Source organism: Grampus griseus (genome assembly GCF_964374135.1).
Source record: "Grampus griseus genome assembly, chromosome: 2".
NCBI lineage: Eukaryota > Metazoa > Chordata > Mammalia > Artiodactyla > Delphinidae > Grampus > Grampus griseus.
Window position 1 is genome coordinate 41288447 of NC_139018.1, and position 14841 is coordinate 41303287.

Consider the following 14841-nt stretch of genomic DNA (forward strand, 5'->3'; position numbering starts at 1 on the left):
CCTGCATCAGCAGGCGGCCTCTCAACCACTGCGCCACCAGGGAAGCACAAGGCCAGGTTTTTAAATCTATAAATTGAGACAGTACATGTCACATCTATTTCATAAGTTTGTTATTAGGATAAACCATGTAAAATATGGACTAGTGGTTTATAGTAATAAGCACTACCTGCTTGTTTTGTTACAATCGGTTGTGAAATGTATTATGAATAATTTAAAATTTCACAGTTGGTGAATGATCTACTTAAAAAAATTTTTAGAGCAGATCTAAAGCAGACCCGTAAAAACATCTCTCATATTCAATTACATTTTCATTTGTTTTGTTGAATAGGAAGGGGATGAAGTTATAGCAACTGCTTTAAGAACTGCAGATAACCAACAGCTTAACCTGTCCAGGAGAGTATGTATCATCATCTGCTTTCATGGCAGGAAAACTTCAGAACTACTGTGCCAAATTATCTTAGTAATCATCCCCCTCATTGCTTTTATATGGAAGTATTGATTGTATATTTATATTTAAAATGTTCTTAAGGTTGGGTCAATGTCTGTTTCTGTACAGCACCTAGCAATGCCTGTATACGTTTATTATTTATTTATTTATTTTTATTATTATTATTATTTTTTGTGGTACGCGGGCCTCCCACTGTTGTGGCCTCTCCCGTTGCGGAGCACAGGCTCCGGACGCGCAGGCTCAGCGGCCATGGCTCACGGGCCCAGCCGCTCCGCGGCATGTGGGATCTTCCCGGACCGGAGCACGAACCCGTGTCCCCTGCATCGGCAGGCGGACTCTCAACCACTGCGCCACCAGGGAAGCTATATACGTTTATTATTCTTCTTAGTGTTTGTTACTATTAAATTATCACAAATTTACTTTCTAGAACAAATTCGAATTAAAATTTTATAATAAAATATCTCAAAATTGAACAATGTGTTCAAAAAAATCAAGTGATATCAAATATATTAGAAATGCATAGAAGAAAATGGAATAGAAGAAAATACATAGAAGAAATGGCTACACGAAAAAAATGTCAAATGTTAAGTGGAATGCTGAATAATAAGTTATGTTTTTCCTGCTTTATACTTTTCTGCTCTTGTAAATTTTTCTCCAGTGAAAACCTGTTACTTTATTTTTCCCATCCAGTTTATTATTTACAAAGACACTTTTTACTATAAAAGTAGCATATATTGAGCATTTCATTTATACATAATCATAAGAGAAAGAAAAAGCAAATGATGTCAAGTTAGTAACAAATAGTGAAGAGCAGGTGCTTATCACAACACTGTAATGAAAACAGTTGTCAGAACTAAAGGGCAACAAAGACATCTTCTGGACATCTTAAGAACTGCATGGTTCCTTTTTAAACAAAGGATCTTATTTCTACCTTAGAGTAATAGTTGTTTAAAAACCACACATTAAGAAGGGTAAAATCAATCTGTATTAGGTTTGAAATTTTAAATATTACATCATTAAATTACAAACATACAGTATTTAAAGAAGACACAAAATTGTTGCATACATATTGGCATTAGTTTCCAAAATATCCTTAAAACTATTTCCAGATAGATTATAAAATACAAATATTTTAGTAAAAATAATTTATTTTCATGTAAGGAACACATAAAATAATACGAAAATTACATGTAGCGTTGAACCACTACTTGAAAAATTTAAACAATACTTCATGAATCTTGGAGCCCATTGATATAAAAATATGATTGGCAATTTAATCATTAATTTAAAGAACTGTGTTTAATAAATAAATTCAAAACCACACTTGATTTATGATTTTTCCTAGTACTATACAATGTAATTGTCAATATTTTAGAAAACTTATTTCCAGTAAAATATAATTGAGTCCAAATTTTAAATGTGTCCACTTATTTTGAACATGTGTTTATTTAGCCTAAAACTTGTTTGTAAAATTATATCACTATGGGCACATTCAATGAATTGTGTATATGAAATACTATTCTTTTATTCTTAGAGCATGAATGGCTGGTTGCACTCATAGCTACCTTCAGGAAGTACTATTGATGCCTATGAGTTCCATCTCTAAACAATTCTTAGGGCGGACTCAGTTTGAGGCTATTTTTTTCAAAATATAGTCCTAAAAAACTAATCTGTAGTTCAGCTAGCACAATTCAACTTGCTTTAGTAATAGTTGTGTTTGGTAAGAAATGTGTGCTTTAGCTTTAGGTAAGCCTAAATGAACAGATATTCTACAAATGAAAGTATGCTTATTTCCTAAAATTACCTTTTCTTAGTATCTTTATATGAGAAGCCAAAATGAGATTTTACAACTAAATGCTTCCAATACCCCAGGACTAAACATTTGATTCTTTGAACTTTGTTTTATGCCACTTGTATCTTTTCAATTGTTGTATGATATATTTCATGATTTTTCTAACATAGAAAATCAAATGAATAATTAAGATAACCATAAAGGAAGTTTAAGAAAGATGATATTAAATAAAATTCACCAAGGGTGATAGAGAGTATCTTCATATGGAACAGAAGTGCTTCAGTAACATAAGTAACGTGATTGTCTTATATTTTTTATCACCAACACTGGCTGCTAGTTTTTGCACAACTACTAAACAGAAATAGGTTTCTTGGTATATATTCATTTCTCTTTAGGCAGTTACATTCGATTTGATCTTGGAAAGTGTCTGCCAGGAATTCTGTCAGAAACAAAATATTTATGAGTCAAGTAATGGTGACAATTTCTTAATGGATCAGCTCACTTAAGGTAATTCTGCAGTAAATAATTTTTGTATTTTATATGTGTACAATTTCAAAAAGACAACACAAGAAAGAATAATATCCTATTTTTGGCTATCTATAAATCAGGTCATCATGAGGATAAACCATTGATACCAAAATATGGTATCAGTATATTACACTCACTAAATATATTCTCAGTGGGACACGACTGATTATAGCAGGGAAGTTAGTACAGCAAGAACCAGGCTTAAGCTAGATTTGCTGCTAGGTCACTCTAATAGACGCTGCAGAGATTGGCTACAAAGAAGCTAGAGGACAGGTATTAACTGGAAATCTGGGTGGACAGGTGTTGAGCAGCAGAGTGAATTCTTAATGAGAAGTAGCATGTTCTTAGGCCTTCAGCTGGCCTCTAGGGCTAGGATCCAAATTGGAGGAAGGGCAACTGGGAATTATAAGAAGCTTGAAAAATTTACATAATTCTCAGCCTTTGTGATTTCAGAGTTTAATTTATCTGTTGTTCAAAATATAAGTGAACTGCTTTGCATATTCAGTGATTAGAAGTGACTTGGGAGAGAATACAATTAAAAGTAGTTCCCATAATAGTAGTTCCCAATTAATAGTTTCCTATTTCTATAGATGACAAGCAAATTGGGGAATTTTTTTTTTTTTTAATGATGACAAGTGATATTAAAACACAGAAAAGCTTTACCTTCCCTCATCTTGGTTGCTCTGGTATATTTCTGCACTTGGAGATGCCATATTCTGATGTGATAAAAGAGATGGAGAGAGATTTATCCCTCCGAGTTGCTGAAAAGCTATTTCTGCATGGATGCTCTGAGGATTACTTGTTAGAATCCCTGCATTCTTGTCTTTTTTGTCTGAAATTAGGAATTATGAAACAATGAAAAGCATTAATAAATTAATAAGGTTTGGTTGTCCTTCAGTTGACTGTGTGCTATACATATTTCATAACATGAATTAAAATTTTTAAATAAAAATAAAAATTGGACTATATTTCTAGCACTTAATGCTGCTTAAATTTTTCTGAGCTAGTGGATCAGTTTGATACCTTCTTGGTAATTTTTTTTTTTTTAACATCTTTATTGGGGTATAATTGCTTTACAATGGTGTGTTAGTTTCTGCTTTATAACAAAGTGAATCAGTTATACATATACATATGTTCCCATATCTCTTCCCTCTTGCGTCTCCCTCCCTCCCACCCTCCCGGTAATTTTTAAAAATATAAATATCCAGAGCTGTGTGCTATAATAAATGTATCAATAAAATGACCATACTTTTCAAAACAAAACTTGGGGCAACACAGTCAGAAAATAGGAAAGAAATAGGACTTTTCCAGAAAATCCTAAAAAAGTAGTTGCATAATGAATCTTAAAGATATCTGAGAAGAAACTTATGGAAATGAATCCGGGGTTGAACTAATGCCCCCCCCCAAAGATATTGAAGACATTCCTGAAGATGACAGTGATGACACTGTACTATTAAGGAGGCTTACAACAATTTGGTATGTCTAGTTTTACTGATAGTTCTACCTACTGGACAAAAGCATTAAATTTCTCACTATGATTAAAATCTTGAAGCCATAAGTAGGTAGAAGTATGAAAAATAAGTTAAACAAAAAATAACATCTTAGAGTAAATTATGTTGAATTTCTTTTAACTGAGTTCTTTAAAAAAATTGCATATTCTTAGTAGGCTTTTAGATCATTTTATTATTATTGTGATGTTCAGTTTTATTGTCTAACAGTAGTCTGAGGCAAAGTGGGATGTTAGAAAGAATGGAAGAGGTGAGCCCTCAGGGAAAGAGTAGCTACCCCCAATTTCACCAAAATGGTAGCCAGTGAAGATCTGGAATTAGAGAAAAGGCATGATCTAAGTCTGAATGAAAATGTATATAATAGAACGAAACATTTCCATGCCTTGTCCTTTTAATATACTCCCTTCCTTTAGAGAGCTACCTCTTGAAACACTTCCCTACTAATAGCTTCATGAATATATAAAATAATATTGTGGTTTCAGGGATGAAGTTTGATCTTCTCTCTGTAAGATACCCTTTGAACCCCAAGAGTCTGTTGTTACCAATATTTTTAAACCTCTGATTTCTACTTTTAGCAGGATGTACTACAGGTTTTAGTAGTCGTTTGCTATGAAATACACAAAATGTAATAAAAGCTTTGAAAAGAAATGTCAAGAACAATTGTGCAAGTATCACAAAGTTCAAATTGCAAGCAAATGTGTAGTTACAACATATTAGTAGTTGAGTAGAACCAAAAAATACTATATAGGGCTTCCCTGGTGGCGCAGTGGTTGAGAGTCCGCCTGCCGATGCAGGGGACGCGGGTTCATGCCCCGGTACGGGAAGATCCCACGTGCTGCGGAGTGGCTAGGCCCGTGAGCCATGGCGGCTGAGCCTGCGCGTCCGGAGCCTGTGCTCCGCAACGGGAGAGGCCCCAACAGTCAGAGGCCCGCGTACCACAAAAATAAAAAAATAAAAAAATACTGTAGATTCTTTGAAATCAGAATGGTCACATGAAACTTGAACAAACATTCAATTTTAGGAAATGTAAATGTAAAATATGCAATTTTAAGTAGTATTAGAAATCAAAGTGAGATTTTTGTTTCAAATGAAGTGTTTTTGCTTTTTTACATTCACTCAGAAACTGTCAAAATACCATCAACGTCAGGAGTTAAAGTGAAGTCAGATCCCAAGTAATGGCCAAATCCACCAGGCCGAATTACATTTGTTATCTTTATGGGAGGAGCTTTCACTTGGCCAAACGATCCACCATCCACAGGAGAGTTGGTAACAGGAATAAACTACATAATAAAAGAAAAGTTAAGAATGCCTTATCTCAAAAACTCAGATCAGTAGTCTTAGCCTTACCACAAGCCCCACTTGATAATCACCTTAAAATTTTTTAGGTCAGAAATTATATGCTTCCCTAAACTCAGAGTTTGTATGAGGCAAAAACTGTGAAACAGACAGATTTTTGGGCCCTCAACCCCCCTCAGAACCTTATGTTCTGTTTTTTTCAGACTGCATTGTACTCATTACAACAGTCTAGGGTGATGGCACCTCCCCATTCCAAAGAGTCTTAACAACGTAAGTGTAGAATTAAGAAAATTAAGCGTTTACCCCTTTGTGATATCTTTTCTTTTTTTCTGAACAGGAATTTCTAGATGGTAAGAGTTGTATCTTCCACATCTTTGTGTTCCTCACATTACCTCACCAGGTGTCTTGCAGTTAATTAGTTTTTCAAGAACAAACAAGTAAATAAAATGGGGACTAAGAAAAGCATCTTATAACAATCACTTTTAATGAGTGTGCTAACTCTCTAAACAGTGTTTACATTTTATGTTAGTTGAGAATTAAGAGGCTTTTAAAAGATTTTCAGGAATCAGCAAATGGAGGAGAGAAGTATTTTAGGCTGGAGACTCTTGGTTTCCCTAGAAATTTATGCCTGCTCTGTCTTTAGTAAGACTGACCTTGTTTATACTTTAAAAAATATGAATTCTGAATATATGTTTTAATTTATTTAGAGATACAGCCTTTTGCCATTTGTGTAAAATTACCCATTTCCCTCATATTTCAGTAAACGTAACCGAAATGCAGCTTCGTAATGAGCACTAAGGTATCAGGCCTTTTACTAAAGCTGATCCCAAATTCCCTAATTCCTTCATAGGAGTTTCTTCCCATCATTAAACTAGAATATTGTCAAATTTTCTTCTGAAACAAGAGCACCAAAATGTTCTGGTTTAAAGGACAACTTTAGATTTCATTTATTTCCTCTTTATTTGCTGTTAAAAAGAAAGAACAGCAGCAACTAAAACAAAGAAAAATACATTAGACTGAACTGATGAAACTTGAAAAGTATTCTGTTCTTGTGTCTTCTGAACAGCTAAATGAATAGCTCAATTTTTTTCTGGCCAGGAAAATAAAAATTATTATTGCATCTTAAAATAGATTTCTCTGAAATAAAGACTTCAAATACCCCCTTTATTTTACTAACCATATATAGATGAATTCTTTAAAACCCAATTTTTAAATAAAGTATTTACATATAGAGTAAATGGAAAGGTAATTAAATTCTTATGTACGGCACCGATTTGAATGGCAAGAATAGGTATCTAGAATCACTGAAGACGACATGGTAGTACAGAATTGGAAAAATCTTAGTTCACTATATGAGAAATAGAAAAGAATAGCCAACAAGCAAAACCTTTAGTGAAATAATCATCCATCATTGACTACAATTTGAGTTTATGTATTTTTTTTGCTATATGAAACTAATTAAAAAATATGTATGGAAATTGGGATCTTTAAAGTTGCTCTAAGTGATTTCTTTATATGGAATTTAGTGAGTATTTATGAAGTTATATGGAATTTTTAAAACGTAGCCAACATTACCTTAAAATAGAATTTATCAAATGTTACAATTTGTATAGGTCTCTCACTGGAGGCCTCACATTTGTGGTATGATAGACAGAATAATGCCGCCCCCCAAGATGTCCACATCCTAATCTCTAAAACCTGTGAATGCTTTACGTGGCAAAAAAAGGACTTTACAGGCATAATTAAATTAAGGATTTTGAGATGGGGAGAATATCCTGGATTATCTAGGTGAGCCCAATACAATCACAAGGGTCCTTATAAGAGGGAGGCAGGGAGGGTCAGTGTGAGAGAAGATGTAATGATGGAAGCAGAGGTCAAAGTGATGCCATTGCTGGAAGAGGGCCATGAGCCAAGGAATGCAGATAGCCTCTAGAAGTTTGAAAGGCAAAGAACAAATTCTCTCCTAGAAGGTATGCAGCCCTGCCGATACTTGTGATTTTAGCTCTGTAAGACTGATTTTTTGGACTTACGACCTCCAGAATTGTAAGATAATAAATTTGTGTTGTTTCAAGACACCAAATTTGAGGTAATTTGTTACAACAGCAATAAGAGACTAAAGTTTCCTTTAGTTTTCCACTTCTGGAAGCAAGAAGTGACTTGCTCATGGAATATAAGAGAGAAAGGGAAAGGAGGCATAAATCATTGAACTAACTTTTAATTATTCTCTTTTTAAAGACTAGAGACTGTGACAATAATTAGGTAGATGACATTAGATGGTGCTGTCTCTTAGTTATACAGATTAGTAGCTAAGCTTTTTTTCACAAAGCATAGTTTTTAGAAAAACATTTGTAAATATAACCCGTAAATGAACCAATTTCCTCTGCCTAATCTAGATAATCTTTTTTTTTTTTTTTAGATAATCTTTATTAACATTGTACAGCTCTAAGTTTCACAGGTCTCTATAGCTATTTTGACCCATAATAGAATCCCCTTGGTTAATTTTAAAAAGTCAGGGAATAATAAGAATTAGATCTATAATTCTTTTTATAATTCTTAAAAAAAATTTTAAAACATAAAAGTACATGTGCCCACACATCTTTTGATGAAGGGTCAAGGCCTTTTCTTTAAGAAAGAGTCCCTTGACTGGTATTTTATCTGATTGATAAATCCACCCTTAAGGGTTTTACCTACAATTTCCAGTTTTGGTTTCGTTAAAGTAGCAAGACTTCAACAACATGAGGAGAAAATTTGAATACAAGAAACTGTCTAGATTTAAAGAAATTTTCCCACATATTAGTCTGAATTTTTATAATTTTCTTCCTTATTTTGCAGGTTTTTTTCCTCCCAACCTAATTTGATATTATTTGTGTATGTGTAATCAATTATTTGTGATTTGTGTAATTGACCTTTTTCCAGACTTTACAGAGAATCCCATTTGGCTTTCATAGAAACATAGAAATAATAATTTAAAATTTGTACTTGTGTATCTGTTTATTTAAAATAAAAGTTATAAGTTTTTGAAAAAACACAGCCGACTCAATAAATATGTGAATCAATTGCTGAAGGCAGAAGTGAGCTTAGAGAGTAGCCTACTAGTATCAAACGTTCAATGTGCTCTGGGAACTCGTTAGTTTGTTTTACAAAGGGAGTGGAGAGTGTTGGGTAAGCCAGTGAGATAAATGAAAGCATCTACAGTAGTCTTATCGCTTTCCTCTTCAACTCAACTTTTAAAAGTAATCTTTGTTCACTGACTAACGCCCTTGCTCTCTTGCTTTCACTGACAGTAGAGGTTCATTTACACTCTCACTGCCCCACCTTAGTCCAGGTTTTCATAATCTCTCTTGGATTATTCTAAAAGCCTCTTAGCTGGTTTCTCTGCCTCCAGCTCCTTCTTCCTTAAACCTTGCAAAGGCACAGCTCTAATAGTGTTACTTCTTTGTTCAAAAACCATAGCTTTTCTGTGTTAAATTTAGTCTTTTAAGATAGTTATGAAAAATCCTGGTGGTCAATGATAGAATTTCCAAATTATATGCTTTTGTGGCTTCTCTCTCTAACCTCTTCCCTGTCATGCTCAGATACCCTACTAGGGTTCATAGGCAAAAGGCCCAATTATTCTGCCAATATACAAGGAAAGAGGCACACACCTCCCTTGTTAGATGAACTACACAGTCCAGAGAGTTTGAGGTCATTATTCCTTCCTTCCCTTTCTATCTCCTAAGTGGAGAGAGTTTTATTGTTAGTCACTGTTTATAAGAGTGATACGTTACAGTTTCTTACCTTCTAGCATTATCTGACATATGGAACAAGAGGCACAGTTTAAAATAATTTGCTTTATGTCAAAGTATGTTTTTTGAATAAGGAGCTTTCCTAGCTTCTATGTGTATATGCTCTATTCACCAGATCAAGCTGCTTTTGACAGTAATCACCAAATACATACTAAAATTATCTAGAAAAACATCATACATCAGGTTTAAACATTACGTAAAACCTCATGACAGAATGTTCATCTACTAATAATTTATGTATTTTAAAAGAAAAAGTGTAAATAATAGAATTATTACCAAATTTTTCTTTGCTTGTGGTTCAGAGAAGTGAAATTCAGCTTTTGCCCTATCATCTGAATTCACAGGGATTCCATCTAACATCTGTAAGTTAGGCAGTCGAAATATAAGCACGTGGCGATGTAGCATTTTTCTACAAATCTGAATAAAGTTAAAAATAACAATTCATTCCTTAAAAAAACTTTTTATTTCAAAGATTAACCTTTATAGAGAAGCACAGACAGCAGAGATCACATGTAACAGCTAATTTGTAGTATTAAATGATATAAATACGAATTCCCTTATTGAAAGATTCCTCAATTCCCTGTTATGCCAAATGAAGATGAGAAGTTTTTTTTTTTTTTAAACAAGGCTACCACTTGGAGATTTAATGTCTTTTTAGAGTATATGATATTGTTCATTAACTACAGGCAATCCCAACTCATGAATAGGATTATATTATAAAAGTTCACTTATAAGTAATTAGTTTGAAACTTGTATGATAATTTCCCATAGACACTATGCAGTTTAATTCAATACACATCTATTGAACTATATGATCCATCACTTCATAGTATTAACCTACTATAAAAATACTTGCATAAGTACATAAGAGAGTGTGTAGAAAGTGTTAACATAGTAGGCTTGAGGCTGTTATCTTTAGAAGGATCTGTTTGCAAGGAGCTCTTGACAAGAGTTTGGTACTTGGATTTTGGAAGCTCTCCCACCATTCCTTAACTGATAAGGGTAGTTCACTATGCCTAGACTGCTTATACAAACAATAGGATTCATGTTCAACCTGCTCTCCTTCTGGGAGTCTGGAATTTTGGTATGTGATTGGCACAGGGTACCTACATGACCAGCTTCCAAAAAAACCCTTGAATGCTATTAAGTCTAATGGGATTTCCTGGGCAGAAATATAACACATTTGTTGCTACATTTTTGTTGGTGTGTGAAGAGTGCACACTGTGATCCCCTCATGTGAGGGAAAGAGCATAAGGAAGCCTGCACATGGATTCCTCCAGACTCTGCCCATGTGTTTTTCCTTCATCACTTGGCTGTGTATCCTCATTACGTCACAGTAATAAATCTTAGCCATGAGTATAGCTATATGCTGAGTCCCTTGACTTTTAGCAAATCTCCGAATATAGGGATGATCTGGGGTACTGACAACACAGAAGAAGTATGCAGCACTGTTTGTGATAACAAAAGAAAGAAAGAAAGATTATCATCAGAGGGGAATCATCATCAGAGGGGAATCATCAGAGGGAATCATCAGAGGGGAATCATCAGAGGGAAAACTATTTTTCATCAGAGGGAAAACATCAGAGGGAAAATCATCAGAGGGAAAACTATTTTTTAAAAATGTAGTAGATACATATACATTAATGGAGAGGGATCTCTAAGCCGTAAATTGAGTTAAAAAAATTAGCACATTCAAGGCCACAAAGCCAGTTTCATAAAACCAAAGAATGTATAGACTGTCTCTTCTGATTAAAATGTAATAACACTAGAAATAAATAATAACGAGATAGCTAAAAATACCTAATAGGTTTGAAATTAACACACATAATCCTCAATAATTCACAGATTAAAGAAGAAATCTTTTGTAAAGTAGATTCTAAGATTTTTTTTTTTGATGTGGACCATTTTTTTAAAAGTCTATTGAATTTGTTATAATATTGCTTCTGTTTCATGTTTTGGTTTTGTGGCTGCAAGGCATGTGGGATCCTAGCTCCCTGACCAGGGATCAAATCCACACCCGCTGCATTGGAGGGCAAAATCTTAACCACTGGACCACCAGGGAAGTCCCTGTAAAGTAGATTCTAAGAAATAGCAGGAAAAACACAACATATCAAAACTTTTAGGCTATTGCTAAAGCAGTATTTTGTAACCTAAAATTTATTCATTTAGAAGAAATATTAAAAATTAATGAGCTAGGCATTCTACTCCAGAATATTTTAAAAAAGTAAATTCCAAGAAACTAAAGGTAAAGGGTAGAAATTAATGAACAAAAAAGAAAAATTACACTTGATAAAACCAAAATATGGTTATTTGAAGAGATTAATATGATAGACAAACCTTTAGTAAGACTCATCAAGAATAAAAGAGAAAAAGCAAAAAACCCCAACAAATTTAGATATAAAAAAGGTGACAAAACACAGATATAGTAGAGATTTTTAAAATTCATGAAAGTATTATGATGGAAGTGCATTTAAAATTTAGATAAAAGGACAATTTTATTGAAAAATATAAGTTCTCAATATTGACTTTTGAATAAATAGAAATTGCTTCTTGCCTTTTTGTTAAGAACAAGTGTAGTATCTGTTCTTATCAGTTTAATAGAAAATGGCTAGATAATATATATCAATTAAAGGATTTGAATAAGTAGTTTAAAATCTAACTTCAAAAAATATTAAGTTCACATGGTTTTAGAGACAGGATCTAATTATCCTTCAAGGAACACACAAGTCTTCTTTTATATAAATTAATTCATAGACTAGAAAAAGAGGGAGAACTCCCCAATTAATTTTATGAGGCAAGAACAGCCTTGATGAACTTGAAAAGAATAGTATAATAAAGTAAAATTACAGAATAATTTTACTTATTTCCATAGAGATATGCTACATGAAATTCTAGCAAATTTAATCCAATAAAGTATAAAAGATGACCAAGTAGTATTCATCCCAGGAATTTAAGGATGGTTTAGCACCAGAATCTATTAATATAATTTGCATATTAACAGATTAAAGAGAAATACTATATTTCCAATTAGTTAAAATCCAGTGTCCATTCCTGATAAAAACAAGTAGTAAACTGGAATTAGAAAGGAACTGCCTTAAAATGTTGAAGGTTATCTAGCAAACATATTTAATAGTGACAATTTAGAAGCATTCTTTTGAGGTCAGTAACTATCAGTGTGTCTATTCAGCACTGTACTAGAAGTCCTAGTCAGCACACTGACAGAAGTAAAGGAAATAAAACCATAAGGATTGGAAAGAAAGAGTCATTATTTGTAGATACTATGATTGTCTACAGAGAAAATCCAACAAAATTTACAATCCATTAGAATTTAAAAGAGAGTTCAGCAAGCTTCCTAGATAAAGAGTAATATGCAAAAATCAGAATTTCTATACTTTAGCAACAAACAACTAGAAAAATATAAAAAGATATTGTTTAAAACAGCTATTAAAACAACAGAATAGGGCTTCCCTGGTGGCACAGTGGTTGAGAATCTGCCTGCCGATGCAGGGGACACGGGTTCGTGCCCCGGTCCAGGAAGATCCCACATGCCGCGGAGCGGCTAGGCCCATAAGCCATGGCCGCTGAGCCTGTGCGTCCAGAGCCTGTACTCCGCAATGGGAGAGGCCACAACAGTGAGAGGCCCGCGTACCGCAAAAACAAAACAAAACAAAACAAAAAACAACAGAATAAATCTAACGAAAGATGATTAAAACCTTTAGGAGAAAATCACAAACCTTTATTGAAGGACATAAAATAAACACAGCGATATTTGTGTTTGTGAAAGAGAAGGCTCAATGTTATAAATATTACGGGAGACTGCTTATTGTATTTCTTTCTTGGTGGAAATAGCTCTATGATGTGGCACTACTGGCTCTCTCAGTCCCTTCACTCCTTCACTCGGGGAAGGAGACCGACTTAACTGATAAATCTGGGAAGATTTTTTTAAAAATAAATTTATTTATTTATGTTATTGTGGGTTTGTTTTGTTTTGTTTTGTTTTGTTTTGTTTTTGCGGTACGCGGGCCTCTCCCTGTGTGGCCTCTCCCGTTGCAGAGCAACAGGCTCCGGACGCGCAGGCTCAGCGGCCATGGCTCACGGGCACAGCCGCTCCACGGCATGTGGGATCTTCCCAGACCGGAGCACGAACCCGTGTCCCCTGCATCGGCAGGCGGACTCTCAACCACTGCACCACTAGGGAAGCCCTATTTATTTTATTTATTTTTGGCTGCATTGGGTCTTTGCTGCTGCACACGGGCTTTCTCTAGTTGTGGCGAGCGGGGGCTACCCTTCGTTGCAGTGCGCAGGCTTCTCATTGCAGTGGCTTCTCTTGTTGTGGAGCACAGGCTCTAGGTGCGTGGGCTTCAGTAGTTGTGGTACATGGGCTTAGTTGCTCTGCGGCATGTGGGATCTTCCTGGACCAGGGCTCGAACCCGTGTCCCCTGCATTGGCAGGTAGATTCTTAACCACTGCGCCACCAGGGAAGTCCCAATCTGGGAAGATTAAACTGGGTATGTTTAGCTCCTGTCTTTCCTCTTGAGAAGGAGCTTATTGCTGGGAGAATGCCTTCTGCTCCTCCAGGAGAAGCTCTCCTCCCATGTGGAAAGGCCTCAGTGAAGTATTTCCTGCTACTGGGTCATCGTGACTTACTTTTGGCATCTGTTAGCAGGCCCATTTGGCTTTCTCACTAAGCTAAGCAAAATATTCTCAGCTCTCTATCTGCCACTGTCATATTTCTCAATTCGTTCAAATGTTAGGTGAGTAAGGATGCTACTTATTTGATCCCTTCAAAGACTCCAACGGGAAAGGTGGCAAATTTTTCCCAAAATTAATATATAAATTCAGTGCAATTCCAATTAAAATATCAACAAGATTCTCATATAACTTGAGAAGCTATTTACTGAAACTCATAGGAAGTGTAAAGGGCCAGGGATAGCCAAGACAGTGAAGAAAAAAAAAGAGAAGGTGGAAAACAGGGAAAATTAGAGGTGCTTACTCTACTGGACATCAAGACTTAATGTAAACCTTTAGTGATTAACACAGTGTAATGTTATAGGGATTGACAAATAGGCCAATGAATACAAAGTAGAACCAAGAAGTAGACCCTCTTGTATATGACAATGACAGTTTATATTGTAATCAGTTGGAAGAAGACGCTAGTCAATAAATTGTGCTTGGATAACTGTTTATGCATATGGAAACAGATAAAATTAAATCTTTTCTCACATTATATAAAAATAAGTTATATACAACTATAAATTATATTTAAAATAAATTAACTAATAAATTAGAAAAATAACACACTCACTGGATTGCCATAAACTGTAAGCTCTCTGAGGGAAGAGATACCATCAAGTTTTTCCAGTTCTGCCATATCCTATTAAAAAATTAAGCAGTAAGTTATTATTTGGTTAGACCCAACATCTTTAAATATATGCTGATTTGAAGTAATTATATGTAAGTGTTGGATTGCAACGAGTTCATGAT

At 34.6% G+C, this 14841-nt stretch overlaps 1 protein-coding gene across 1 annotated transcript in view; it reads right to left on the reverse strand.

The window, feature by feature from the left end:
* Nucleotides 1-2639: 2639 nt before the first annotated feature.
* LRRC9 (leucine rich repeat containing 9) overlaps nt 2640-14841 on the reverse strand; it is a gene marked incomplete at both ends in the record, with an annotated part of 100081 nt that continues 87879 nt past the window's right edge. The window contains 5 exons of the mRNA XM_082647576.1: nt 2640-2679; nt 3432-3600; nt 5412-5556; nt 9634-9774; nt 14663-14731. Coding sequence (XP_082503702.1) covers nt 2640-2679; nt 3432-3600; nt 5412-5556; nt 9634-9774; nt 14663-14731 — 564 coding nt within the window. The remainder of the gene's footprint in view (nt 2680-3431; nt 3601-5411; nt 5557-9633; nt 9775-14662; nt 14732-14841) is intronic.